At 35.8% G+C, this 27,253-nt stretch overlaps 1 protein-coding gene across 1 annotated transcript in view; it reads right to left on the bottom strand.

The window, feature by feature from the left end:
• Positions 1-27,253, bottom strand: part of ZSWIM6 (zinc finger SWIM-type containing 6) — a 197,427-nt gene that overhangs the window by 5,995 nt on the left and 164,179 nt on the right. The window contains exons 5-10 of the mRNA XM_059916442.1: positions 16,684-16,863; positions 11,816-11,992; positions 11,400-11,546; positions 7,582-7,728; positions 6,282-6,542; positions 2,384-2,519 (exon numbers count right to left, since the gene is read on the bottom strand). Of these exons, the coding sequence (XP_059772425.1) occupies positions 2,384-2,519; positions 6,282-6,542; positions 7,582-7,728; positions 11,400-11,546; positions 11,816-11,992; positions 16,684-16,863 (1,048 nt within the window). The remainder of the gene's footprint in view (positions 1-2,383; positions 2,520-6,281; positions 6,543-7,581; positions 7,729-11,399; positions 11,547-11,815; positions 11,993-16,683; positions 16,864-27,253) is intronic.

Here is a 27,253-nt window from a genome sequence, read left to right as displayed (position 1 = left end):
AATAAAGAACAACTATTGAAACAAAGCACATGCTTGGTGGTCTCTTCCAAATATAAGCACCAAAGAGATTAGTAGAGTAGCTATAACTGCAATAGTTTTTTTACAATCATCAGAACACTGACCTTCACTCAAGTACACCAGTGTTAGGGACTGTGGAGTAAGAGCTGGGGACCAGGAGAAGTTAGCAGGGTCAGGGTGTGACGCTGGGCTGGGGGCCCTACCCAACAGCAATTATTGCTCTGGTAAGCCAAATCCCTCATTCCCTTTTCCTTTTATCTAGGGACAGAGATGTTAGCATTAGATGGTGGCAATTAAGTAGTAAGAATTTTGGTGGGGTTGCTATTTAGCTTTTTAAAAAACCCCAGACTATCCCTATATTCACAGGCAGATCATTCCAGAGTTGCTGTAGAGCAAACTAGTCAACATCCCTGGAAAGATGAGAAAATGATTGTGAAAACGCCCTTCTTCAGTACCTCCACTCTCTTTCTAGAAAGACTAAGAAGCAAGTAAGCTACCTGTCTCTTTTCCTTCCCGTTCCCCTGGCTGCCTTGAGATGCTCTAGTAGTTCACACCACCTCCCTCCCATGGCCATCCTTTGGCTGAGGGCGTGTGGCAGGTAAAAGAGAAGAGGTGGAAGACAATTCCCCTGTGCCCTGCTATTGTCCCCCATGAACAAACTGCCTGGGCAGCAACCAAGGGTGGACATAAATGAGTTTCTGAGTGTTAGAAAAGGAAGCCTCCCCACCTGACAGATACCTTCACATAAGCCAGACCCACAGAGAAACCTTAGCTATTTTACCCTTAAACTTTACAGTAATTGTAGCAATAGCATCTGGTGGCATCATAACATTAGTATCCTTCCCTTTACCACAGGAGCAGAATTGTTAGGATTTGAGTAAGTATAGAGCTGAACATCTGTCTTCATCTGATAGCTTCCATTTCAGCTTCCAAAAATGGGAATAGGAATGTACTTATAAAATTGTGCTCTAAAATACAAACCAAGTGGTATAAAGTAATTTGGTGGGGGACTTTTGCTTATGTTAGTTATTAATTTATTTTTTGATATTTTAAAAACAGACAAGAGAGAACTTTTAAGGTTTCTCTGATATGTTAATGAGATTTCATGTTGCCAAGGAAAGCATGTCAAATTAAAGGATGTCAGCCTCAATACACAATGACACACAGGTACACATATACACACACACAAATACAAACACACTCTATTGCTGCATAAAAGAGGCCTCCTGCGACTTATAAGCTATACTCATACAGGAAAGGCATTGTTTTTGAATCCATTACACTGGCTGCAGAGTTAGTATCTTCGATGAAAAGTTTCTGCGGAATCAAACTGTTCTCCAGCACCTCAAGCTTTTAGGTGTGTACGTGGTTTGTCTTTAGGTGGCAATAACAGGGTCTAATCAGCAGTTTAACAAAAGTGTGTTAATTAAAGAGTTGCACAACCATGTAAGTGTACTTAGTGCCACTGAACTGTACAGTTAAATATGTATGTTTTATGTGACTTTTACCGCATAAAAAAAATTTTTTTTAAGTGTGTTAATTAAAAAAAAAGACAAAAGGAAAAAGAAAGGTTGATATTCCTTTCAGGTCCTTAAAGTTTAAAAAAAGGCTGTATATAAGATTGAAAAATTTAATCTTGAGTTCATTAAAAAATATTCAGTTAGAACAAATTCGTGATAAAAATAATTATTTTGTGAACTGACTTTTTAAAAGGAGGGTGAAAACAGAAAGGTCAGCAGCAGAGAATGTGTTCTAATTGTTATTACTGAAAAGGAGGGACTGAGGGGCAGGTGGAAACAAAGCTGAGGCGAACAAATCCTGGAAGACCCCTAAATAGCGATGCCTTCAACACTAGATACCGCTCCCATCTTCTCTCACCCTCCAGTGGAGCACAAAGGGGTTTCGGTGCTAGGATGGCTTTCCTGCGCTACTGATGGAATGTGTAATTACAGCCGGTGTGAAGGGCTCTCTCAATTATTATATTCAGTCAAGTATACGTGTTATTTACCACTGCTTCAAAAATCTAATTTTTTCTAAACAGTTACGTTATTTAGGAAGGTTCAACTGTTGCTGCCTTGTAGTTAAACTTGGCCTGAAGTTGTTCTCTAGTCCCAAATTCTAGCTTCAAGAAAAAGCAGGATAAAGCCACCATGAACATAAGTGTGACAGCAGACAAGAATACCATTCTTCCCTTACTTTAAAACAAAAGCCAAACAAGCCAACAAACCACCACCACCACAACCCAAGAAGCTGTTTTTAGTTTTTCTGCTGCCTACAAGAAAAATGAATGAGAAGTCAGTTAACAGCCATTTTTCCCAGTGGGGGATTTGGATTGCCTCTGCCCGGCGGGGCTGTGAATACGTACCGCATTGCTCTCAGTGCAATTTTGTATGCCAATTCAGCATCATGAGGTAGGAGAGAGGTGAAGAGATACTTGGCAAATGTGTGCATTGGAACGCTCTCCCGATGGATTATTTCGCCTAAACCACTATATGGTCCGGCTGTAGGAAGAGAGTATACACATTTTACATTCCTAAAAAAGGAACTAAGACTTCTTGTAAAGTATAGTTTAAATTTTTTATGTAAAGTTATAAACAATGCTAATCTAGTTAAAGAATGTAATCTAAGTGACATAGTAGAAACGAATACAATTCTTAGTAAAATGATTCTACAGGGTAGAGTATACGATATCAAATTCACTTCAGGAACAATTCCCTGTGCCACAGCTAAAAGGAGAATCACAGAACTGTGGGGCAGAACTTTTTCACATTATTACTGCTTCAGAGAAATAAACACTCCAAAGCAGGAAACCGCACTGAATTTAAGAAAGACCCTATCTCAGTGTGTGATATCTGAGCATCCAGATTTTCAAAAACACAGATGACTCTACAGCTTAACTTTGGAACCTGCCCCAGACCCAGTCAGTCTTAGGGGCACAAATAAGCCAGGTTTCCAGAGAAGAGTTCTCTGTTTCAGGGGGAGGGATGGGGAGGATTCTGAACCACAAATCCCAATACAAAGACTTTAAATATTGTTGCTTCTAATAAGCAGAAATAGATATTAATTCTCATAAAGTGATTAATAATAAAAGACCAGAATAATACTCACCGTAGGCAAAAGAAAAAAAAATTAAAGTAACTGATTCTACCACTATTTGGGCTTCAAAAGACCAGTTTTAAAAGTAAAATTATATTTAAACTGTCAAAATTCATTTCTTAGTAACTTGTGACAGGCATGGTGGCAGAGCTGACTTCCCCTGTGTGTTCTCTGAATGATACCCTAAGAAGGACGATACCCACTTTTAAAATAAATTTTGAAAGGAAACCACAGTGGTTAGTTCAACTACTTTCCGCTTAGGTACTGTGAGGTTTAGTTACTGTGAAGTGTTTTATAAGTTAGTTTCCATGTCACCTTTGGGTAACATCGGTTTCATGACTTCTAGAATTATGAATCATGACACTACTGCTCAAAAGACATAATACATTTGTTTTCCATGAGAAAAATAAGTCTGGTGAAGAGTTTAGAATGCAGGAAATGCAGTTCAGAGGAAATGGTGAGAGGAGTTACTGAATTGGGCACTGAGTAGGAGCATGATACATTTTAGATCATTTTAACAGAAGTTGTTTTTAAATTTCATTGTTTTATTCCTTGGTTAGTATTTTTGAATTGTTCCTTATTAAAGTACTTTGAAAGTCATGTAAATAACTTATTTTTTTACCTAGACAAACTAAAATCAATCCTAGATTTCTAATTTTATCAAATCTATTAATCTCTTTTTTTTTTGTCTTTAAGACATTTAAAAATGTTTTAGCGATCTGATATTCTTCAAAAGCTGATAGGGCATTACAGTTTTACCTTTAGTTCATATAATGAGGCCAAATTATTTGTTATATTATGGAATGTTTGCCCTCCCCCCAAATTCATATGTTAAAGCCACAACTCTCAATGTGACTGGAAGATAAGGCCTTTATGGAGGTAATTAAGGTTAAATGAGGTCATAGGGGCCCTGACCTGGTCCAACAGAATTAGTGACCTATGAGAAGAGACAGAAAGAGTGATCTCTGTCTCTGTCTTGTGAAGGCTCAAGGAGAAGGCAGCCATCTGCAAGGCAGGAAGAGGGCCCTCACCAGAAACTGAATTAGCCAGCACCTTGACCTTGGACTTCTCAGCCTCCAGAACTGTGAGAAATAAATTTCTACTGTTTAAGCCACCTAATCTGTAGTATTTTTTAATGGCAGCCTGAGCAGACTAAGACATTAACTCTTATTTTTTTAAGGACTAATTATAGCAAACTTGTATATTTTCCATCTTCATTTCTCTTCTATTTCCTTTCAGTGTTTCCCTTGTACCATCAAGTTCCCTTTTTATACTATGCAGGGAAGGCCAGGATGTGTAATCAACATAATAACACCTCCCAACAAGCAAAACATTCAGTCAGGTATCACAGAATTATTTGTTGATTAATACTCAGTGTAATGCCTGAACTCTGGTGTACTGAAAAATGAAAAACTGAAATTTGAAATCTAAGTTCCCCAGAAGTGTTTTCCCAATATGCCAGTTGATTCAATGTGCCCATACTGTGTGTCCAGAAGTGATTTAACACTCAGCAACAAAATACAAGGGTTACTGCTTCCTCTTTTTCAGATACCTGAGTCTGCTAACTAATTTGCCCCTGAAATTCACAGACTATAAGTGTATGAAGACCTTGGTGCCCAGTGCAGTCATCTCAGTCATGGAGCGCTTATCTTTTGGTGTATATAGAAACGGTCCCTTGGCTTCCCCTTGGACTTCTTCCTGTCCTGCACCAACCACTCTTTGGGGCCTAGCAAGGCTGGGAAAAGAGAGGAGGCTGGGGTGGGTCATCAGCACTCCTTACAGAGTACAGTGCTCACTAAAAGGTTTAATGGGAAGGGAGGGACTAATCAAAGACTAAGACAAAGTTAAAAAATATTCATGAGTAATGAACACGGAGACATTTAAAAAGGTAAGTGATGAACAGATATCAGACACTATCAACTTTGAAAACCACACATCCTCATCTTTTCCTTCAGTATAATGAAAATCAAAAGGCAGTTACCAAGAGTTACTAAGCCAGCATAGAAAAGTTTATGGCTAATGATATTGCTTATATCAAAAGGAAATATATGACACGAAACTAAAACAGTAATGAAAGGATCAAGATCATTTGAAATTGGTCAAGATGGGCTTTTATCTTTAGGGAAAAAAAACTTCAGGAGAGTGCTTCAAAAAATTATTAGGAATTTTTACCAAAATTAAGCATGTTTTATTCAGAAGAATATTTCCCCTTTAAGGTGCACTTCTAAAACACATAAATGTATAATGTATTTAATGAAAATATTTTTTTCAAATAGATCTTTAGGTTTGGACATATAAAAAGTTTTGAAATGCTATTTTCTCTAAATCCCTTCCCTATATATAGCCATTCCGAATATAATATGAAGATACCATACTGTATGAGCTTATTAATCACAGAGAAATCCACAGAAATAACACATATGTACTTGAGAGACAGAAGCAGTTTAAAAGATTTGACATCACATAAATCTGTGTAAAAGATTAGGCTACCACATTAATTACACTTATTCTTTTCAAGAAAAAAAAAAACATTAAAAAAAAAATAATGCCATCCAAAATTTGTTAGGCCCTTTAGCTCTTGACCTTACAGAAAGAAGAAAACTAGACTTTGCCTTATTGATTCTATGAAACCTTTACTTTGATGAATCTATACCTAATGTATTCTCTGAAATAATTAGCACAGTGGAAATTCACTTCTGCAGTCTTTGGTCCTTTGTCAGCATGTGCAAATGACATGTTCAAAACCCAGACATCAACATAACAGCCAATAATTTGGAGGAATGCCAACCAATTTCCATTTTATTACTTAATTGATCAAGCAAAGAGGAATATGGCTACCAGCAATAACTCACTAAATATCATACTTGCATTTATCTCAGGAACAACACAGACTAAAATAAACAGTCCTTTTTAAAGCTGGTGGCATTTAAATGGGGGCTCATTTCTAGCAGGTTATCTTACATGACCACCTAAATCAAATGATAAACATGTAAACATCTGTACTTTTTTATTAAGTGATACTATTTTTTGGAAATTGAACATGCCTATGACACTCAGTGACCATACCAATCAAGATAACCACCATATTAAATGTACTCCCAACATAAGAAAGCTGAGTGGCTAAATAAAATGGGCTATACAAGTGAGAAAGTTCTTTATCATACTACCTTCTAATAGGAAGACTGCTTGCTTGCGAAAAATTTTCACCAGTGTGTCATCCAATTCAATTTCCTGAAGCTTGGAAATGAGCTGCTCCTCATTCCGGCAAACCTTCTCTTGGGTATACAGCCCATCAGGCATAATACGCTGCTGTCCCAGCCCTATTAGGGCTACTTCCACAGCTAGCGTTAAATAGGATTCCCCTTCTTCTAAGAATTTGTGTGCAGGTAGATGCTGGTATTCCAGAGACTTGCATTGTCCCATATTCTCTGTCACAAAAGAAGTCAGAGTTCAGAAACTACTTTTGCAGGTACTCTGATAAGTACGATCTATTTTACCTAGTACTCTTAAATAAATTATTGACTTAACTCCAAGAAAGCCAGAAAACCATGTTTCTTAGGTTAAAGTATATAGTTTTCCAATATCTTTTAAAAAATGACCATGAATGGCTAAATGTGTACTTTCTGGGGGATAGAATATTACAAATATTTTTCTCTCACTAAAAATGAATCACCAAAGAAAACTATAAGAAGAGATACTAAGCATACCTAAGAGTAAACAAATTTTTAATTAAACAAGAGTAAAATTACATGATGACTGCAATAGTTATCAATTTTTTAAAGCCTGGTGTTAAAAAAATTTTTCCATACTTTTATCACAATGTTGTAATTTATAATAAAAACAGTAGAGAATACAACATATATGTAACTCAATTTCATGGTCCTTTTTGTTATCAAAGAGTCATCAGTTACCACAAGAGAAGGATTCTTTGAGCATTCTCTTATCTCTGTTAAGGTGTTTCTATTAGAAATTCTTAAACTTCAACTGTCCAACTCCTAAGAAAGTGAATTCAAAGTCATACCATACCCTCACCCTCCTGATAGAGTTTGGGTCACCCATAATCCATGAAGGCAACCACCACAGGCTAGATACTTAACTCTCCAAGCTAATCCAGCCATGCGAGTAGTAAAGGGACAATCCTTCTCCCCTCCCACATGATGTACATCCTTATTTTATACCTTTATGCTGGAAAATAGTCATAAATGCAGATAAATTCTTAGATGTACAATCATTGACTAGAAGGGAATAAATATTTTTAGGTTCTTGACACATGCTGCCAATTGTCAACTCTAAGACTTTTCCCAGTTTGTAGGAGCCTGCCTGAAAAGTGTGAGTACCCTTTCTTACTAACTGCTAGTACTGTTAACTATATGGATTCATAAAACAAACTGTGAAGAAAATGACCAATGATGAATGGCATTCAGGGTTTAGGGGAAAAAAGCACGAGACAAATGTCAATGGTTTTACCTGTAAAATCTGAGAACACAGGGAAGCTTTCATCATCAGTGCGGCAGGCTTCCATAAGGCTGCTGAAAAGAGTGCCCACGGGGTCCAGGGGGTGTCCAACCCAGCCCTCCAGATTGGTTATTGAGGTTATGCTTTTATGGGGTAGCTCTGTGTAAGAAAAGGGAATTGAGACATGGAGAGAAGTAGAGGACAGAAAGGCTTTACCATTTCCAGCATCCTGACAATACTAAATTCAATTCAAAATTCCTCTTTAATTAAAAAACAAGGGTACATAAAATCCCCAACTCATGAACTATTTTAAGTTCTAAAGGTTCATCTATGAATCAATATAAATGGTACTAACTTCCCAAGACAGCTCTCAAACATCTATTTAATTCATATGTCCAGGCTACTAGGTTAACATTACTACTTACACTATTAAATTATGATGTATGAGGAAAAATGAATTCTAAATTTTTACCTGAGAAGCTAAGGACAACTCTCCTCACTTCCTAGGAGTGACTTCAGAGAGAACTAAGAAGTCCCCCTGGAATTATTATTGGATAACTAACTCTACAACTACGTTAAGAAGATACTCTCAGAGTCAGTGCTCACTGGGTTATCTAAAATGGAGTCTAGAAGGCAGCTGTACCCTGGGTCGGACTTGAACTTCCCTATGTAAATTACTCCCCTATCACCTTATAAAAATCTTCCTTATCGTGGATCTGTAAGTCATTTAAGAGAGGACCTTTGCCACAAAGGGGAACTATAGCAGAAGATAACATATAATTTGGATGAAACATACCCTTTTCATTTTCTTCACATAATGTTAGAACTCTCAAGTTCTCAAGTTAGAGTGCTGAGAGAAAAGCTGCAAATATTTTAAGATATATTCCATTATTGTAAACAATGCAATATTTTACATCTAAGTGTTTACTAAAGTTATAAATAATAGTGGTTCCTTCTTAAAGGAAACTATAATAAAATCTATATATAATATAAAATATACAAGAAAAATACTGGCTTGTAAATAGCTAAAAAGCCATTCTGCAAGTTCAGTATTCCTTTAGAAGTCTTCTGTTTTGGACTATCAACTATTAGTACATAAAAATAAAGCATGGCCTGGCACAATGTATTAAAATTTATAGAAGGTGGGTACTAGATTCCTTGGAAAGGTCTTTCCCTTCAATTTCTGTCACTGGCTTTCATATACACAACCAGGATGAAAACAGAGACATGAGCATTACTCTTAGGAACAAGGCTCCCTCTCTCTCTCTCTCTCTCTCTCTCTCTCTATATATATATATATATATATACATATACATATATATATATTTATATATAGACTTACTGTGGTGATCATTTCAAAATATATAAATATGGAATCATTATGCTGTACACATGAAACTAATATGTTATATGTCAATTATATCTCAATTTTTTTAAAAGTTGACATATCATGCCAAATAATATTGAAAATGTACAAGATACTTCATTTACTAATCTTGGCCCCATAAGAAATAACTGTTATAGCAATTTGGAATTGTAACAGTTACAAAAAACCTATTCTTTGAATGGACAAACAAAAAAAAAAAGTAGGGAAAGATATAAATATGCAGTGCTAGTAAAGAATAGTCTGAAATTAAAGTTCTCATTGTGTGCAGGATAAAAGAGAAATGAGTCTAAGCGAGACCTCAAAGACAATCAAAGGAGTCTATCTTAACATGTGTTCCAACTTACCTACATGAACTAACATTTTTACACTTTGTATTTCTTAGAATTTGTAACATTTTAATTAAACTAATTTTAAAAACATTTCTTCGTAAAGATCAACATGAATTTCAAAACTCTGATAATCATCATAAGCAAGCTCTCCTGTTGCAGTATAAAAAGTACTTCACTCTCTCTTAGCCTGAGTATTTCAATCTTTTATACTTTTCAGAAGTGAATGTCTTTTGGCCATAGATTGTGTGTGTTTAGGGGAAGGGAGATTTCAGAAAAATTTTGCAAAGGGCCAAGCAACATATTTTGTAAATACAGCTGGTAACCAGTGATGATATGACAAACACAAAGAACTGGACAAAGTAATGATTGTTGGGGATATCACATTCCAATCCCATCTGAGCTCCCCCTTCCTTGGTTCCAATGGTAACTTTGGAATTTTCTTTCATCATATAAATGATAATGTTAACATTTGTAATACTTCCAATATAGAGGGTATCAAAAATTACAACAAACACTCGCTCCAATCTCCAGCCCACTTCAACAACAACTGATCATTTTTAGCCATACCCTAGATGTGTGTAAAATCACCCAAGGAATAAAACAAAAACATAAGCAAAAAAACACCACAACTAAAACTACTTCCCTCTGAATAAGATATAAAATTCCAGAGTAAAAACGAAACAATCCTACCAAAGAAAAATTAAAAGATTTACACCTAGAGAAGAAAAAGAAGTGCACGGATTAATCAGAAAAAGCATACGTATGTCTTTCTTTTGATCAGGGCCTATGCACGTTACAACCCTTTTGCAATTACTACTACTAAGTAATGCTTATTTAAAATTTAAAAGATTAATAAACTGAGATAAAGAGGAGTTAAATGTGTTCTGTCAGTTGACAGCTCATCCAATGTTATTTACAGAATTTGAAAAATCCAGTTCTGTTTTTTTTTTTTTTTAGCTTTCATTGGAGTATAGTTTTTTTTTTTTTAAGATTTTTTTTGATGTGGACCATTTTTAAAGTCTTTACTGAACTTGTTACAATATTGCTTCGGTTTTACGTTTTGGTTTTTTGGCCACAAGGCATGTGGGATCTCAGCTCCCCAACCAGGGATTGAACCCACACCCCCTGCATTGGAAGGCGAAGTCTTAACCACTGGACTGCCAGGGAAGTCCCCAGGAGTTCTGTTTGATCACGTTAAATACATATCATGTCCTGATGTACAAATTATTACAATTAAACTGTTTTATAGTGCTTCCACACTCCGTCAGGCCTTGCTTTCAGTGCTCTACAGGAATTAACTAGTTTAATCTTTTCAACAACTCTAAGAGACAGGTCCTCAGCTGAGCCCCATTCCATAGTCAAGTCAATGCCCAAGGTCTCCCAGCTGGGACCTCCTGCCAGGATTCAAACAGGCAGTCTACCCCCAGAGCCCTTACTATCACAATTAAAATGCTCTTTCACAAAATGAAAAATCTGGCTAACTTGCATTTTAGATAATTCCAACATACGACATAACTCAAACAGTAAAAAAAAAAAAAAAAACCTCCCCTTTAAAAAATTAACCAACCTAAGAAACTTGTAAAAAAATTTTATTTCTTACAACATTCAATGGGGGGGAGGGGGGGATGCCTAACATTTCTCACAGATCAGCTATTAAATATTTCAAATGAGTGGTGAGTAAGGCCATCACCATGGCTCTAATTTTAAAAGTTCTCTCTCCCAAAAGAGCATAAAACCTAGTGACATCATCACCAAGAATCCCATTCCAGGGCTTCCCTGGTGGCGCAGTGGTTGAGAATCTGCCTGCCAATGCAGGGGACACGGGTTCGAGCCCTGGTCTGGGAAGATCCCACATGCCGCGGAGCAACTAGGCCCGTGAGCCACAACTACTGAGCCTGCGCGTCTGGAGCCTGTGCTCCGCAACAAGAGAGGCCGCGATAGTGAGAGGCCCGCGCACCGCGATGAAGAATGGCCCCCACTTGCCGCAACTGGAGAAAGCCCTCACACAGAAACGAAGACCCAACACAGCCATAAATAAATAAATAAATAAATAAAATATTAAAAAAAAAAAAAGAATCCCATTCCAATGGAAACAGACTCCTTCACACATTTACCTTTTTTTTGAGTTCGGAACATTTCCAGCTGTTTCTGTTGCTGCCGTCTTAACGTGTTAACAATAGCTATTGCTAGTCTCAGTGCTTCTCTGGGGTACCCATGAGAACGTAATGCGTCCACTCGTGCACAGGCTGTAGGAACATGTTCTAAAACAGAAAGTTAAGGGGGGAAAGTTGCCATTATCAGATATATCTATAAAAACAGGATTTAATAGTAAGATGTTTTCCCCTGAAATACTATTAAAAAGACACAAGAAACCATTTCTGAACTTGGATTTGAATGAAAAACTCCTATTGCCAAGCATTCATCCATCTCCCACTGAATCCCTCAACTCTCCTCCTCCCACTCCAATAATGCTATAGAAGCTAAACAAAGAAGTAAGTCATGGAAATGTCTTTCCGGTTTGGCCACTTACCATGCCAGAGGGGCCACCCGCGGGAGTCAAAGAGGGAGTTTTCAGCGTCGTCATGGTAACAGTAGTTGGTGTACAGGTCACTGCTGATAATGTGCTGCAAGTGGCTATCCTGCCAGTGGAGATCGCACGCCTCGATGGCTCGGGTGAACACTGTCCGATGTGGCCTGTTCGATGAATCTGTTTTTTCCACAATTCAGAAAGCCGTGTCAGCTATTATTCACATGTGAATAAATCAGTCATACCATACCATTCTGTGGCCAGATGTTCATGAACACACCCACACACATTGTCCTGCACCCCCTAAGCAGAAGGATGAAGGGTGAATATTCTCATGTCCTAAGTACTAGGAGGCAAATCAGACCAAAGAGCCACCATTCACTCACTTGTTTTATCAAACACAAACACTCTGCAGCCATCAGAGCTAAGGTTAAAGGCATCCTGCAAAAAGAATCGTCAAGTCTAGCTTCCATGCCAAATACACTGAAAGGAGGCACTCGGCACAAAAATCACATGAAAACTCACTGCTCCCCACTTCTGAGGTGCTGTGGTGGACTGCCCTGATGGGATCAACAGCTCTCACAAACACAATGCAAGAGATGAGACACCAGCCATGGAACCTTTCAGGAAGATGCAATCAGCCTTTAAAAATATGCAGAAGGGTTGTGCTTTTGGTTGTATTTTTTAACTATATTGTGCGGTTTTGCACAATTAAAACTATTATGCTTCTTGGGATATAATGATTAAATGTCACTTTATATCCCAAAGGGCATAAATGCATATATTTAACATTTCACAAAGCCACACAACATAGCTACAAAACAAACCAGCGCACTTACCTTGCCCCTACAGGCTGCCTCCTGACTCTTGTGCAGGTTCCATGACTGGTGTGATGTCCCCAGCATAGTGTATGCCAGGGCATCACAAAAGAGCAGAAGCACACACTCCGAAGAGGGTTCAAGTTTCAGGACCTGACAGAGAAAAGAAATGTTTGGGGAATAAAGGATATTTTTACCCCAACTTCTGGGATTATTCAGTTCTTCTGGAAAAAATCGTTCAAATTCTACCTGCACTCCCACCCCTTGGGTCCCCAACTCCAGACTTACCTTAAACTGTGGCAGAAACCTTAGAAAGAGCCTCAACTGACAATCAGGGTAACAAACTATTTTTATTTATGTGTGCTTTATTTAGCTCAAGTATCACCCCTCACTGTTCTGAGGCTTAACTAAATGAGAAGTCTGGAGCTTCCTTAGTTGGTAAAGTTTCATCTTCCTCTCCCTGGAGCTTTGGCTAAGCACAGACATAAAGGAAATCATAAAAATCAAAATACAACTGAATCAAGATGAGCTCTGAAAACTCATCTAGACCAACCCCTCTATTCTGCTGATGGAACTGAAAATTGAGAGAAGTAAAGTGACTTGCCAAGGTCACACCGCCAAGGCAATGGCAGTCAAGATCAAAACACAGATAACCTCACTACAAATTCAGCTATTTAGGCTGTTCTGAAAGGCTTTTGAATGGTCTTGAACAGAAAGAGACATAACTTCAACTTGGTCTCAGGTGGACTTAGACATCTGTATTTGAATGGCAGACATATCAAAATGCATGGATGACATAATTTGAGAGGCCTAAATACTGATGTATCTGTTCTGGCCCCTGCCCAGACTCCTTGTTAGCAGCAGACGGATGGACACTTTGCAAATGGGAAGAGTTGGCCCTACATTTAATAGCCTTTGGAACCTACCAGGGCTTTTTGCAGAGCAGAATAAATATACCCCTACTCAACAAGAAAGTGGTTCCATGACTTCTTATAGCCAATCAATCAAATATTCCAAAGTCCAAATCTCACACAAGTATTTTTAAATGGCTTTCTAATTTTATTTATTTTGTTTAACTCAAATCATAGAAACAGAATTTAAAATTAAAAGGAGACTTTAGAAAGCAACGTATTATTATGCACTTATTAAAAGAATGAGAGTTCTGTCTGTTTGACCCACTTGGTATCAATAATAAAAGCAAGCTGGGGGTATGATTCCATTGAAAAAATTAAAATCTTAACTTTTCATGTTTGTATGTGACTGTAAGAGCATAGCGAAGCGTACAGGACATACACCAGGACAGTGGTTAGCTCTAAGAGTCTGATACAACCAATTGTAACAAAAAAGACTAAATACTATTGGTATTTAAATGAAAATGTAAGATATAAAGCTCTATAGTAGCATGGAAACAAAAAAAAAATATGTACATATACAATGACTAAAAAGATATACAAACAAAAATTGATTTGATTAAGTATCAAAATTATGGTCAATTTTTATCTTAGATATCTGTGTTTTTTTGATTTTTTCAATAACAGAAAAAAGAAACAGATGATCTTAATCAAATTGTTAAAACGATAAACACAGGGACTTCCCTGGTGGTGCAGTGGTTAAGAATCCACCTGCCAATGCAGGGGACATGGGTTCGAGCCCTGGTCCAGGAAGATCCCACATGCTGTGGAGCAACTAAGCCCGTGTGTCACAACTACTGAGCCTGCACTCTAGATCCCATAAGCCACAACTACTGAGCCCGTGTGCCGCAACTACTGAAGCCCATGTGACTAGAGCCCGTGCTCCGCAACAAGAGAAGCCACTGCAATGAGAAGCCCACGCATTGCAACGAAGAGTAGCTCCTGCTCACCACAGCTAGAGAGAAAGCCCGTGCGCAGCAACGAAGACCCGACACAGCCAAAAATTAATTAATTAATTAATTAAAAACCGATAAACGCTAATTTGTAAAAAATTTTAAATAAAGTGTAAAATAATATTAGTTTTTAACCAAAAAAGTTTAAAAAAGGCTCTCATTCAGGTATATTTAAAAAACACACACACTACTCTTTCTAAGGGTGTGGATTCTAATGTTGTCAATTAATTCTAACAAATAATCTCAGCAAAGACAGGGCCTGATTTGTGCCTCACTTTCACTCTGATGTGCAAACACATGCCAAGTCTGCCCATGGTCTGTACCACATGCACTCGCTGCCCAGCAGCATGGCTGCTGGGCTCTGCTGTCACCAAAGGTTCTGCCTTTGCCAGCCCGCTCAGCCCTCCAGCGGAAGTACTGCAGGCTGAGCGCCCGAGCCCCTCTGGAGGGATGTCTCTTCTGGCAGCCCCTCTGGAGAATGTGGGTGTTCTGCTAAAAGGAGGAGCCCTGGTGCCTTTAGGCACAACAGCTATAAATATTGCCCTTAGAAACTAGTCCTGACTTCATATCCCTGGGCCAAACCATAAATGAAATGAACTCTTTTTTTCTGGAGGCTGGACCACTTCCTAAGAGTTTTCTAAAGCCTATGGAATATTCATATTTAACCAAGGGGAAAGCAACCAAATGGAAAGTAAAAAAGTAAACTGTAAAATGTTAGGATGGCAGTCACAAAAAAGCAGGTGGGGAGTGAAACACAGAGAAACCTCCAAATATAATAAAGTTAAAAAAAATCAAATTTATTGCCTATGGAGACATAAGCATACATTTTCCTAGCAATGGAAGAGAATAAATGTTGAATTGTTCAACTTGAAAATTCTGAGCTTCTGGAAAAAAACTTGGGGTATAAGGAAGGGGTAGATTTATTTTCTTTGAAGTTATTAAATAAAATCATCATGGGCAATAAAGATAGGACAGATTTCAAATACTGAATTCCCAAGGCAAATATCTCTAGACAAAGGAGAGCCAGATAATCATCTTTCCCAAGGCCTGAAACTTCTTTTTGATTGGACAGGTCCCTATGGAGTAATACATATTATTTTCTCTCTTTGTAGAGACTGAAAATACTATGCTAACATCACATTTCATTCTCAGCACATTGTCCAGCTCATTCTAGGAGTACCAACTCCAGATGGGGCCAGAAAACAGAATGACAGTCTTGATTCCTGAATCCTTCTGATGTCATTTAACTCCCACCTTGCATCTATCGTAACTTTAAAGTCTTCCAAGTTTTCACAAAAAAGGGGGAGCAGCAGCACAAACTTACACAAGAAGAGTGACAGAGTTAGTGAATGAAATGTTTATTTGCAAGAGTTAACTACTTTAAAGATTTGGTTCTGAAAGAGAGGAGAAAATTCTGCAGTAGCTAGCGGGGACGATGGGGGCAAGGAAAGATTTTTTAAGATGAGAGAAACTTGAGCTAAATGAGTGGGTCCAATAGAGAGGGAGAAGCTTAAAAAAAAAAACAACAAACAAACAAAAACCAGTACAGAAATGAGAAACCAAGATTCTTAAGAGGCTATCTGAAAATGTCTGGGAGCATTCCTTAGTTGTCCAAAGACTGGAGGGCACTATTAGCCTACAGTAGGTGGAAACAAGTATGCTAGACAGTCCTTCACAATAAAGAATTTTCCTGGTCTGAATGCCAGCAGCACCCCATGCTCCTGCAGCCCCAGTCATTAAATGTTTACTTGCTATATTCTAAAACTAAGAATTTTTAACTGATTAAATTGTATGGTAGCCCAAATATGAACTGACCAAAACACACATAAAACACACAGCTCCTCAAGCCTCTCAATATTTTGTTTTACAATATACTACCCACCCATTCCATGATTTTTAAAAATATATTCAAACTAAATAATTAATAGGCAATTTTAACACATACTAGTAGTATATGTAAGTATTATATCCATCTGTATTCTGAGGATATGAAAAAAAGTTATAGAAAGGTCTCACATAAAAATTAAAACACACACACACATTCATATCAAAACAGATTAAGTCCGTGAGTTATAGTAAGTTCTTAAGTGAGTAAAATAATTTTCCCAAATCTATTATAAGTTACTGTTATAAACACAGATGCACAGTTAGGTAGATACAAAGTGAGCAGATTACCACTGTGTACTCACCTTGGTTAGCATTCGCACCCTGAGGCAGAGCATTGGTTAAGTTAGGTAATTCACTGCCATGATTTCCATCTTCCCATGGACAGACATCAACACCATTCCACTTTTTCAACTGTTTTAGCCAGCTGGCCTTCTGCTCCAACTTGCAGTGGGGATTTAAAACTATACACATCCACAGAGCACCTAATTTAAAGGGAGAGAGGAAAGCAAATTTTTTAAAAGTTTACAAGTGTCCAATCCTAATAGCTAATGATAAACCATTTCAAAATGGACCCAAGTCTGCAGTTTTATAATGCAATTCTCCCTTGTCCAAGCAACAAACCTCATACAGAGGTTAATGTAAAGAGGACAAAAGAGCCCAAATGTGAACCAAAGAATCCAAACACTGTTACATATAAAGATGAAAGATATTTCAAATGGTAATTGTAATCACCTTCCTACTTGTGTGACATTTTGGGCAAAAAATAAAGAATACAACCTTAAGGACCAATTTGTTACTTTAATTTACAAGCAGATTTTATTCATGGATGCTGCAACAAACCACTCTAAATGGTTCTTCTGTGCAAAAATTAAATTTACTTTTAAGAGTATCTTTTTAAAATAAAATCATAAAGGCATAACAATGGACACGAATAAACTATTTCCCAGTCTCCTTATAAGCATTTAAAACTTTATTATGCTCGTTAATTAGTATGCATATCCATATATCAACAGATCTTTTAAAAATAAAATTTACTTAAACATGCTTCCCTAAATGATTTAACCAGGAATTAACCTTTATATAAATGAAATCACTAAATTTATGTCTTTTTGTAAATGAAATCACTAAACATTTATCAAAAGTTCACTTGCTTTAAAATGAAAAGACAACCTGTGGACTCGGAGAAAATATTTCAAGACAATGCGACTGACGAGGGCTTAATTTCCAAAATACACAAATATCTCATACAGCTCAATATCAAAAAAAACAAAAACAAAAAACAAACCAATCAAAAAAGGGGCAGAAGACCTAAATAGACATTTCTGCAAAGAAAACATACAGATGGCCAACAGGCACATGAAAAGATGCTCATCATCGCTAATCATCAGAGAAATGCAAATTAAAACTACAATGAAGTATCACCTCACACTGGTCAGAATGCCCATCATCAAAAAGTCTACAAATAATAAATGCTGGAGAAGGTGTGGAGAAAAGGGAACCCTCCTACACTGTTGATGAGAATGTAAATTGGTACAGCCACTATGGAGAACAGTATGGAGGTTCCTTAAAAAACTAAAAATAGAGTTACCATATGATCCAGCAATCCCACTCCGGGGCATATATCTGGAAAAGACGACAACTCAGATTCAAAAAGATACATGCACCCCAATGTTCATAGCAGCACTATTTACAACGGCCAAGACGTGGAAGCAATCTAAGTGTCCACCAACAGATGAGTGGATAAGATGTGTTATGTACATACATACAAACATACACACACAATGGAATATTACTCAGCCATAAAAAAGAATGAAATAATGCCATTTGCAGCAACATGGATGGACCTAGAGTTTATCATACTAAGTGAAGTAAGTCAGACAGAGAAAGACACAATGTTATATGATATCACATGTGGGATCTACAAGTAGTACAAATGAACTTATTTACAAAACAAACAGATTCACAGACATAGAAAACTTATGATTACCAAAGGGAAAAGGGAGGGAGGGATAAATTAGGAATATGGGACTAACAGATACACACTACCATATATAAAATAAACAACACGGATTTACTGTATAGCACAGGGAACTACAGTCAATATCTTGTAAACACCTCTAATAGAAAAGAATCAAATATGTATATATATTTTTTGATTCTATATATATATATAACCAAATCACTTTGCTGTATACCTGAAACTTACACAATATTTTAAATCAACTATACTTCAATAAAAAAGTTCACTTGTTTTTCAAAGGAAAAGCCCTAATGAATTTAGAAGGTATAACTCATAATTTGAAAAATTAAGGTACTGATAAAATTTATCATTCCTTTCTACATTTTTCAAAAAGATAGCTAATTCAAGCAAATATTTCACAAGTTTTAAAAGTTCAAGTTTGGGAATTCCCTGGTGGTCCAGTGGTTACGACTCCATGCTTCCACTGCAGGGGGCATGGGTAAGATCCTGCAAGCTTTGCCATGTGGCCAAAAAAAAAAGTTTTTACTTTACCAATTTCAAAACAAGACAGATACCAGTACTTCAAAGTCATTCACAACACTTTTTCTTTGAAAAGGTTTGTATGTGTATCTGTTTATTTTAACCAGTTGTGTTAACCAAGTGAATAATACAGGTAAGAATGGTCTGTTTATGTTTTGTTTGTCCAAAAGAGATGCTTTACATTCTTCCACATTTAAAATTATCAAGCTTCTTCAATTAGAGAATCTGTTATTTTAAATATCAAATAATGTTTACCAACAGAAAATAAACATAGCCACAACCTAAGCCACAGATATTTACAATTCACATTTCTATATTTTAAAATGCCAATTAGAAACAAAAATGTGATAGATCAAGATGGAGTAAAGCCCACTGTGGCTTATCTCTCCCCATAATTACAACTAAAAACTGGACAAAATACAAAAAGCAGCAATCTGAGGGCTCTGAAAAGTAAACAACAGCAAGCGGTTTGTGGAAATAAAACTTGAAGAAATTTAAGTCATATGGGGGTGACTTCCTGTTACTTTCCCCCCTCTTTTCTCTCCTGGCTTGCACATAAGATTAGCCCCATTTGGGAAACTATGTAGAAGGCATATAGAGCAACAACTTGAGAGAAACCTCATCTACCTGGTGAGAGGATTGGGAAAAGGGAACCCCCTGCCACTCAGAAGCTAGAGAGGGAGATTCCTGGATATTCTGTACAAAAATAGGCACAAATACTGGTCACACCTCACGTGCATGAGACTGCCCCAATGCAGCATAGCCAAGGTTTTGAAAACTTTACTGATATCACCCAAAGAAGGTAAAACAGAACTCATAGTCTGTGAATATATCCTATTGAATGTATGCTTTAAAAAAACAAAAATTTCTCCGGAGGATTATAATAGGACCCAGACTCTTACAATTCAGTATTTAAAACGTTCAGGATCCAAAATTACTTGGCTTACAAAGAAAAAGGGAAATGTGATCAATTCTCAATGGAAAAAACAATGAACCAGATGTTAGAATTATCAATCAGAGACTTTATGCAACTATTATAACTATGTTCCACCAGATGAAGATAAACACTACTGACAGAAGTGAATATGAACTATAAAAAAAGAACTAAATAGAAATGTTAGAATTGAAAAAACAATATCTGAAATAAAAAATTCACTAGATAGGATTAATAGTAGAATGGATATGACAGAGGTAAAAGTCAGTAAATTTGAAGATAGAAATGATCTCATCTGAAGAAGAGAGAGAAACAATCAGAAGAAAATGAACAGAGCCTTAAGACAGGTGGGAAAATATCAAAAGTAACATTTGTATCATTGGAGATCCAAAGAAGATGAGAAATAGATACAGAAAAACTCAAAAGAAATAATTACTGAAAACTTCCCAAAATTGAAGATATGAATTTACAGATCAAAGAAGCTGAGCTAACCAAAAAATCCATGCCCAGTGATAATCAAATCACTGAAAACCAAAGAGAAAAGAAAAAAATATTGAAAACAGTCAGAGAAAAATGAAATGCCATATAAAGGAGAATGACTCAAATAATTATTCTTGTCAGAAATTATACAGGACAGAAGACAGTGGAGCAATATCTTTAAAGTGTTAAAAGAAATGGAAATATCAACCCAGAGTTGGCAAAATATCATTCATGAATGATGGTGAAATGAAGGCTTTCTCAGATCAGGAAACACTAACAACATGTATTGTTCAAGAAACCTGATGCTAAAGAAAGTTCTTCAGGCTGAAGAGAAATAATACCAGAGGGAAACTTGGAACTATATGAATAAAGGAAGAGCAACAGAAATAATAAATACCTAAGTAAATGTCATGGACTACTTTTGTCCTTCTAAGTTCTTTAAGATAAGTATGACTACTGAAAGCAAAAACATGAACATTGTCTTACGGTATTTTAAACATATGTAGATGTAATACACATGAAAACTATAGCATAAAGGAGGGAGAGTAAAGGTACCTATATGGTTGTTAGATTCTACATTCTTCTTTAAGTGGCAAAGTATAAACTCAAAGTAGACTGTTTAAGGTTAGGTATATTTCTTGTAATACTGAAACCATTAAAAAAAATACAAGGAGATACAAACAAAAAGGAAATAGATAAAATGAAATACTAAAAAAATGTTTTAAAATAATCCAAAGAAGGAGAAAAGAAGGCAGGAGGGAGGGAACAAAGGAACAAAAACAAAGAGGATAAATAGAAAACAAATGATTAAATGGTAGACCTACACTGAACTACAATAATTATAGCAAATGTAAATCATCTAAACATACCAATTAAAAGAGATGGTGAAATCAGGTTAAAAAACAAGACCCAACTCTATGCTATGTACTAGAAACCCTCTTCAAATATAATGACATAGATAAATTAAATGGTAAAGGATGGAAAAAGATACACCATGCAAACACTTTCAAAACAAAGTTGGAGTGGCCATATTATTATCAGACAAAGTAGACTTTGGAACAAGAAATGCTACACCAGATAAAGTGAAACATAACATGATAAAAGGGTCAGTTCTACAAAAAAACATAACAATCCTAAATGAGGATGCTGCACCTAACATTAAGACTTCAAAATATATGAAGCAAAAAGTGACAGAGCTGAAAGGAGAAACACACAAATCCACAGTTACATTTGGAGATCTCAATACTTCTCTCTCAATAACTAACAGAACAAGTAGACAGAAAATTAGCAAGGATAAAGAATACCTAAAACAATACTATCAACCAACTTAATCTAACTGACATTCATAGAACACTCCACTTAACATTAGTAGAAAAACAAAACAAAACCTTATACTTTCTAAAATGCACAAAGAACATTTACCAAGGTAGTCCATATTCTGGGCCATAAAACAAACTTTGACAAATATTAAAGAAGTGAAATCATACAAAGTATATTCTCTAATGTAACAGAATTAAATTAGAAATCAGTAACAGGATGATATTTGGAAAATTCCCAAATATCTGGGAATTAAACAACACAATTCTAAATAACTCATGAGTAAAAGAAGTCACAAAAGAAAACAAAGTATTTTGTTCTGAATGAAAATGCAAATAAAATATATCAAAACTTGTGATCTACAGCTAAAAAGAGTTTAGAAATTTATAGCATTAAATGCCTGTATTGGAAAAGAAGGAAAGATTCAAATCAATAATCTAAATATCCACCTTAAGAAACTAGAAAAAGAATGAGAAATCAAAGCCAAAGCAAACAGAAAGAAGGAAACAACAGATCAGAAATCAATTAAATGGAAAACCACCACCTAAGTTTTTTTTAATGAAACCAAAAGCTAGTTCTTTAAATAGATTAATAAAGCTATAATCAGTCTGACCAAAAAAAAGAAAGGACAAACTATGAGTATCAGGAATAAAAAAGGGCACATAATTATAGATCCTAGAGGCATTAAAAGGCTCATAAAGGAATGCTATGAACAACTTATTCCCATAAATTCTACAGCTTAGATGAAATGGACAAATTCCTTGAAAAACCACAAACTACCACAGTTCTCTCAAGAAGAAATAATAACCTGAATAGCTTTAAATTTATCAAAGAAATTAAATCTGCAGTTAAAAACTCTAACAGTGCACATCCAGATGTTTCCCTGGAAAATTCTACCAAACAGTAAAGAAAGAAAGAACACCAATTCCATACAATACCTTCCAGAAAAAAGAAGAAAGGGAAGGTTTTCAACTTATTTTATGAGGCCAGCATTACCCTGATAGCAAAACCAGACAAAAAACATTACAAGTAAATATAATTACATGTCAAAGTAAAACACCACAACAAAATATCAGTAAATCTAATTAAGAAATACATAAAAAAGAAAACACACCACAACTAAATAGGGTTTATCCCAGGAATGCAAGGCCAGTTCAACATTAAAAATTAGTGTAACTCACTATATAGCAGACTAAGGAAGAAGAACCATATGACCATTTCAACAGATGCAGAAAAAGCAACTGACAAAATTCAACATCCCTTCATAATAAGTAAAACTCTCAGCAAACTAGGAACAGAAGATAACTTACCTGAGAAAGGTCATCTGCAAAAAAAAACACCTACAGTTAATATGATAATGGCAAAAGACTGAATGTTTTTCCCCTAAGATAAAAACAAGGCAAAGATGTCTGCTCTACCACTCCTATTCAACATCACACTGGAAGTTTTAGCCAGGCCAATAAAGCAAGAAAAGGAGATTAATGACATAGATTTTAAAGGAAAAAATAAAATAGCCTCTATTTGTAGACAACTAGCCTACAAAAAAGGTAAGTAAGTTTAGCAAGGTCATATGATACAAATTCAAAGCAAGAAACCAACTGTATATCTACGTACTAAAATTGAACAATTACAGATCAAAATTTACCCCCCAAAAGCACCAATTATAATACTATCAAAAAACATGAAATACTTAAGTTATAAATCTAACAAAACATGTACGGAGTCTCTATGCTAAAAACTACAAAACACTGACAAGAGAAATCAAAGAAAATCTTAAAAAGCAGACTGGAAACCTCAATACTATTAAGATATCAATTCTCCCCAAATTGATTTATATATTCAACATCACCCTACTCAAAACCCTAGCAGGCACTGGTGTACATGCTGACAAAAATATAGAATGGCCAAACAATTTTAAAGAAGGAAAAAGTTGGAAGGCTCCCCAGCACCTAATTTTGAGACTTAGTATAAAGTTAAGAGTAATCAAGACAGTGTATGATTGTGAAAGAACAGGTACATACACCATTGTATAGATTAGGGAGCTCAGACCTACATAGATATGGTCAATTCAAGGTTCAAAGCCATTCAATGTAGAAAAGATAAATCTTTTCAAAAACTAGTGCTACTACAATTGGATATTCATATAAAATGAACTTAAATCTACAACACACAGTTTATTAAAAATTAACTCAACTAACTTATTAAAAACTAACTCAAAATGGATCACAGACCTAAATATAAAACCTAAAACCATAAAACTTCTGGAAAACATCTTTGTGACCTTGGGTTAGGCAGAGATAACCTTAGATACAATATCAAAAGCATAATCCATAAAAGATAAAATTTATCAAGTGGACTTCATCAACATTAAAATCTTTTGTGCTGCAAAAAAAACAATATAAAGAGAATGAAAAGACAAGCCACAGATTGGGAGAAAATATGTGCAAATCATACATCTGACAAAGAACTTGTATCTAGAATATGTAAAATCCTCCCAAAACTCATCAAGAAAACGAATTACAAATTCAATTACAAATTACAAATAGGCAAAAAATTTGGAAAAGACACTTCACTCAAGAAGATGTACAGATGGCAAACTGCTGATGAAAACATGCTTAACATCATTAATCATTATGAAAATAAAAATGGAAACTGTTTGCAAATGACATGATACTATACCTAAAAAATCCTAAGGACACCACCAGAAAACTACTAGAGCTTATCAATGAATTCAGAAAAGTTGCAGGATACAAAATTAATATACAGAAATCTGTTGCATCTCTATACACTAACAACGAACTATCAGAAAGAGAAATTAAGGAAACACTCCCACTTACCATCGCATCAAAAAGAATAAAATACCTAGGAATAAACCTACCTAAAGAGGTAAAAGACCTGTAGTTGGAAAACTGTAAGATGCTAATGAAAGTAAATGAAGATGACACAAGCAGATGGAAAGATACACCGTGTTCTTGGATTGGAAGAATTAATATTGTTAAAATGACCATATTACCGAAGGCAATCTACAGATTCAATGCAATCCCTATCACAATACCAATGGCATTTGTATGGAAACACAAAAGACCCCAAATAGCCAACACAATCTTGAGAAAGAAGAACAGAGCTAGAGGAATCACGCTCCCTGACTTCAGACTATTCTACAAAGCTACAGTAATAAAAACAGCATGGTACTGGTACAAAAACCAGACACATAGATCAATGGCACAGAATAGAGAGTCCAGACATAAACCCATGCACTTATGGTCAATCACTCTGCAACAAAGAATATACAATGGAGAAAAGACAGTCTCTTCAATAAGTGGTGCTTGGAAACTAGACAGCTACGTGTAAAGGAATGAAATTAGAACATTCTCTAACACCATACACAAAAATAAACTCAAAATGGATTAAAGACCTAAATGTAAGACCGGAAACCATGAAACTCCTAGAGGAAAATATGGGCAGAACACTCCTTGACATAAATCATAGCAATATTTTTTGGGATCTGTCTCCTAAAGCAAAGAAAATAAAAGGAAAAATTAACAAATGGGACCTAATTAAACTTCAAAGCTTTTTGCACAGCAAAGGAAACCACTGACAAAACGAGAAGAAAATCAAAATAACAAACAACCCGATTAAAAAATGGGCAGAAGAACTGAATAGGCATTTTTCCAAAGGCATGCAGATAGCCAACAAGGCATATGAAAAGATACTCAACAGTACTAATCATCAGAGAAATGCAAATCAAAACTACAATGAGATATCATCTCACACCTGTCAGAGGGGCTATCATCGAAAAGAACACAAATAACAAATGTGGCGAGGATGTAGAGAAAGGGAAACCCTCATACACTGTTGCTGGGAATATAAATTGGTGCAGCCACTATGGAAAATAGTATGCAGGTTTCTCAAAAAAACTAAAATAGAACGACCGTATGATCCATCAATTCTACTCCTGGGTATACATCTAAAAAAAACCAAAAATACTAATTCAAAAAGACACATGCACCCCAATGTTCATAGCAGCATTATTTACAATTGCCAAGGTATGGAAGCAACTTAAGTGTCCATGAACAGAAGAATGGATAAAGAAGATGTAGTGTATATACACAGAATGGAATACTACTCAGCCACAAAAAAGAATGAAATAATGCCATTTGCAGTAACATGGATGGACTTGGAGGGTATCATGTCAAGTGAAATAAATCAGACAGAGAAAGACAAATATTGTGTGATATCACTTATATGTAGACTCTAAAAAATACAACAAACTAATGAATATAATAAAAAAAAGAAGCACACTCACAGATACAGAGAACAAACTAGTAGTTACCAGTGGGGAGATGGAAGGGGGAAGGCGCAATATAGGAAGAGGGGAGTAAAAAGTACAAACTATTATGACAAAAACAAGCTACAAGGATATATTGTACAACACAGGGAATATAGCCAATATTTTATAATTAACTATAAATGGACTATCTATAACCTTTAAAAATTGTGAATCACTATATTGTACACCTGTAACTTATATAATATTGTACATCAACTATACTTCAATTAAAAAAAAAACCATACGAGATACCACTACACACCTATTATAAGGGTTAAAATTAGAAAAAGAAATTTAAAATCTGAAAATACTGCTGGCAATCAGAATGCTCATAACTGCTGCTGCGAGTGCAAAATGATATAGCTACCTTGGAATATGGTTCAGCAGTTTCTCATGAAGTTAAACATTTACCTTATGACCCAACAATCCTACCTCTTGGGATCTGCCCAAGAGAAATGAAAACTTAGGTTCACATAAAAACTTTACAAGAATGTTTATAGCAGTTTTATTTGTAAATGCAAAAGGCATCCAACCTGAATGTCCTTCAACTGATGAATGGATGAACAAACTTGGTGCATTCATATAATAGACTACTACTTAGCAACAAGAAACAGACCACTGAAATACACATAATATCGCATATGCATTATACTAAGTGAAGGAAGCCAGAATCAAAAGGGTATATATGTGTACACACACACTTTACTATTCCATTTATGTGACATTTTGGAAAAGGGAAAACTAAATGAACTGAGAATAGACTACCAATGCTAGGGACAGGGAGTAGGTGATGAATTGATTATAAAGGGACTGTGTGAGGGAATTTTTGGAGGTGATAATAACCATTCCATATCTTCATTGATCATATGACTCTATGCCTTTGTCTAAACTCAAAATTGTACACTAAAAATGTCAGGTGTATGTATTTTTATAGTTAACTATTTATGGTATGTATTTTACACTATAGTTAGGAATTTTACTGTATGTAACAAAGTAAATTTTTTAAAATTGCTAATTAATATATGGATCAAACAATTTTATCTACTGGTATTCGAAAGACCTAAATATGAGTGCTCTCTCTGCAGGATTTCTCTACAAGCCAATGGACATCGCACAAATCACCATCCTATTAATCGTATGCGTTTCCCATGCCAAGAACCAGGAAAAACAGCTTCAAATGAAACATGACCACACACTGTCACAAAGCAAGAGACAAATCAAAATGGTATCTAAAGAACCAGTAAGTGGCAGCCTTTCCTACTGAATCCCATTGGAAAATGGGATACAACTTTACCAGGCTTTAGATTTTGG

Source organism: Balaenoptera ricei, chromosome 3 (assembly GCF_028023285.1).
Source record: "Balaenoptera ricei isolate mBalRic1 chromosome 3, mBalRic1.hap2, whole genome shotgun sequence".
Lineage (NCBI taxonomy): Eukaryota > Metazoa > Chordata > Mammalia > Artiodactyla > Balaenopteridae > Balaenoptera > Balaenoptera ricei.
The sequence above is the reverse complement of the archived record's forward strand: the minus strand, read 5'-3'. Positions and strand labels throughout refer to the sequence as shown.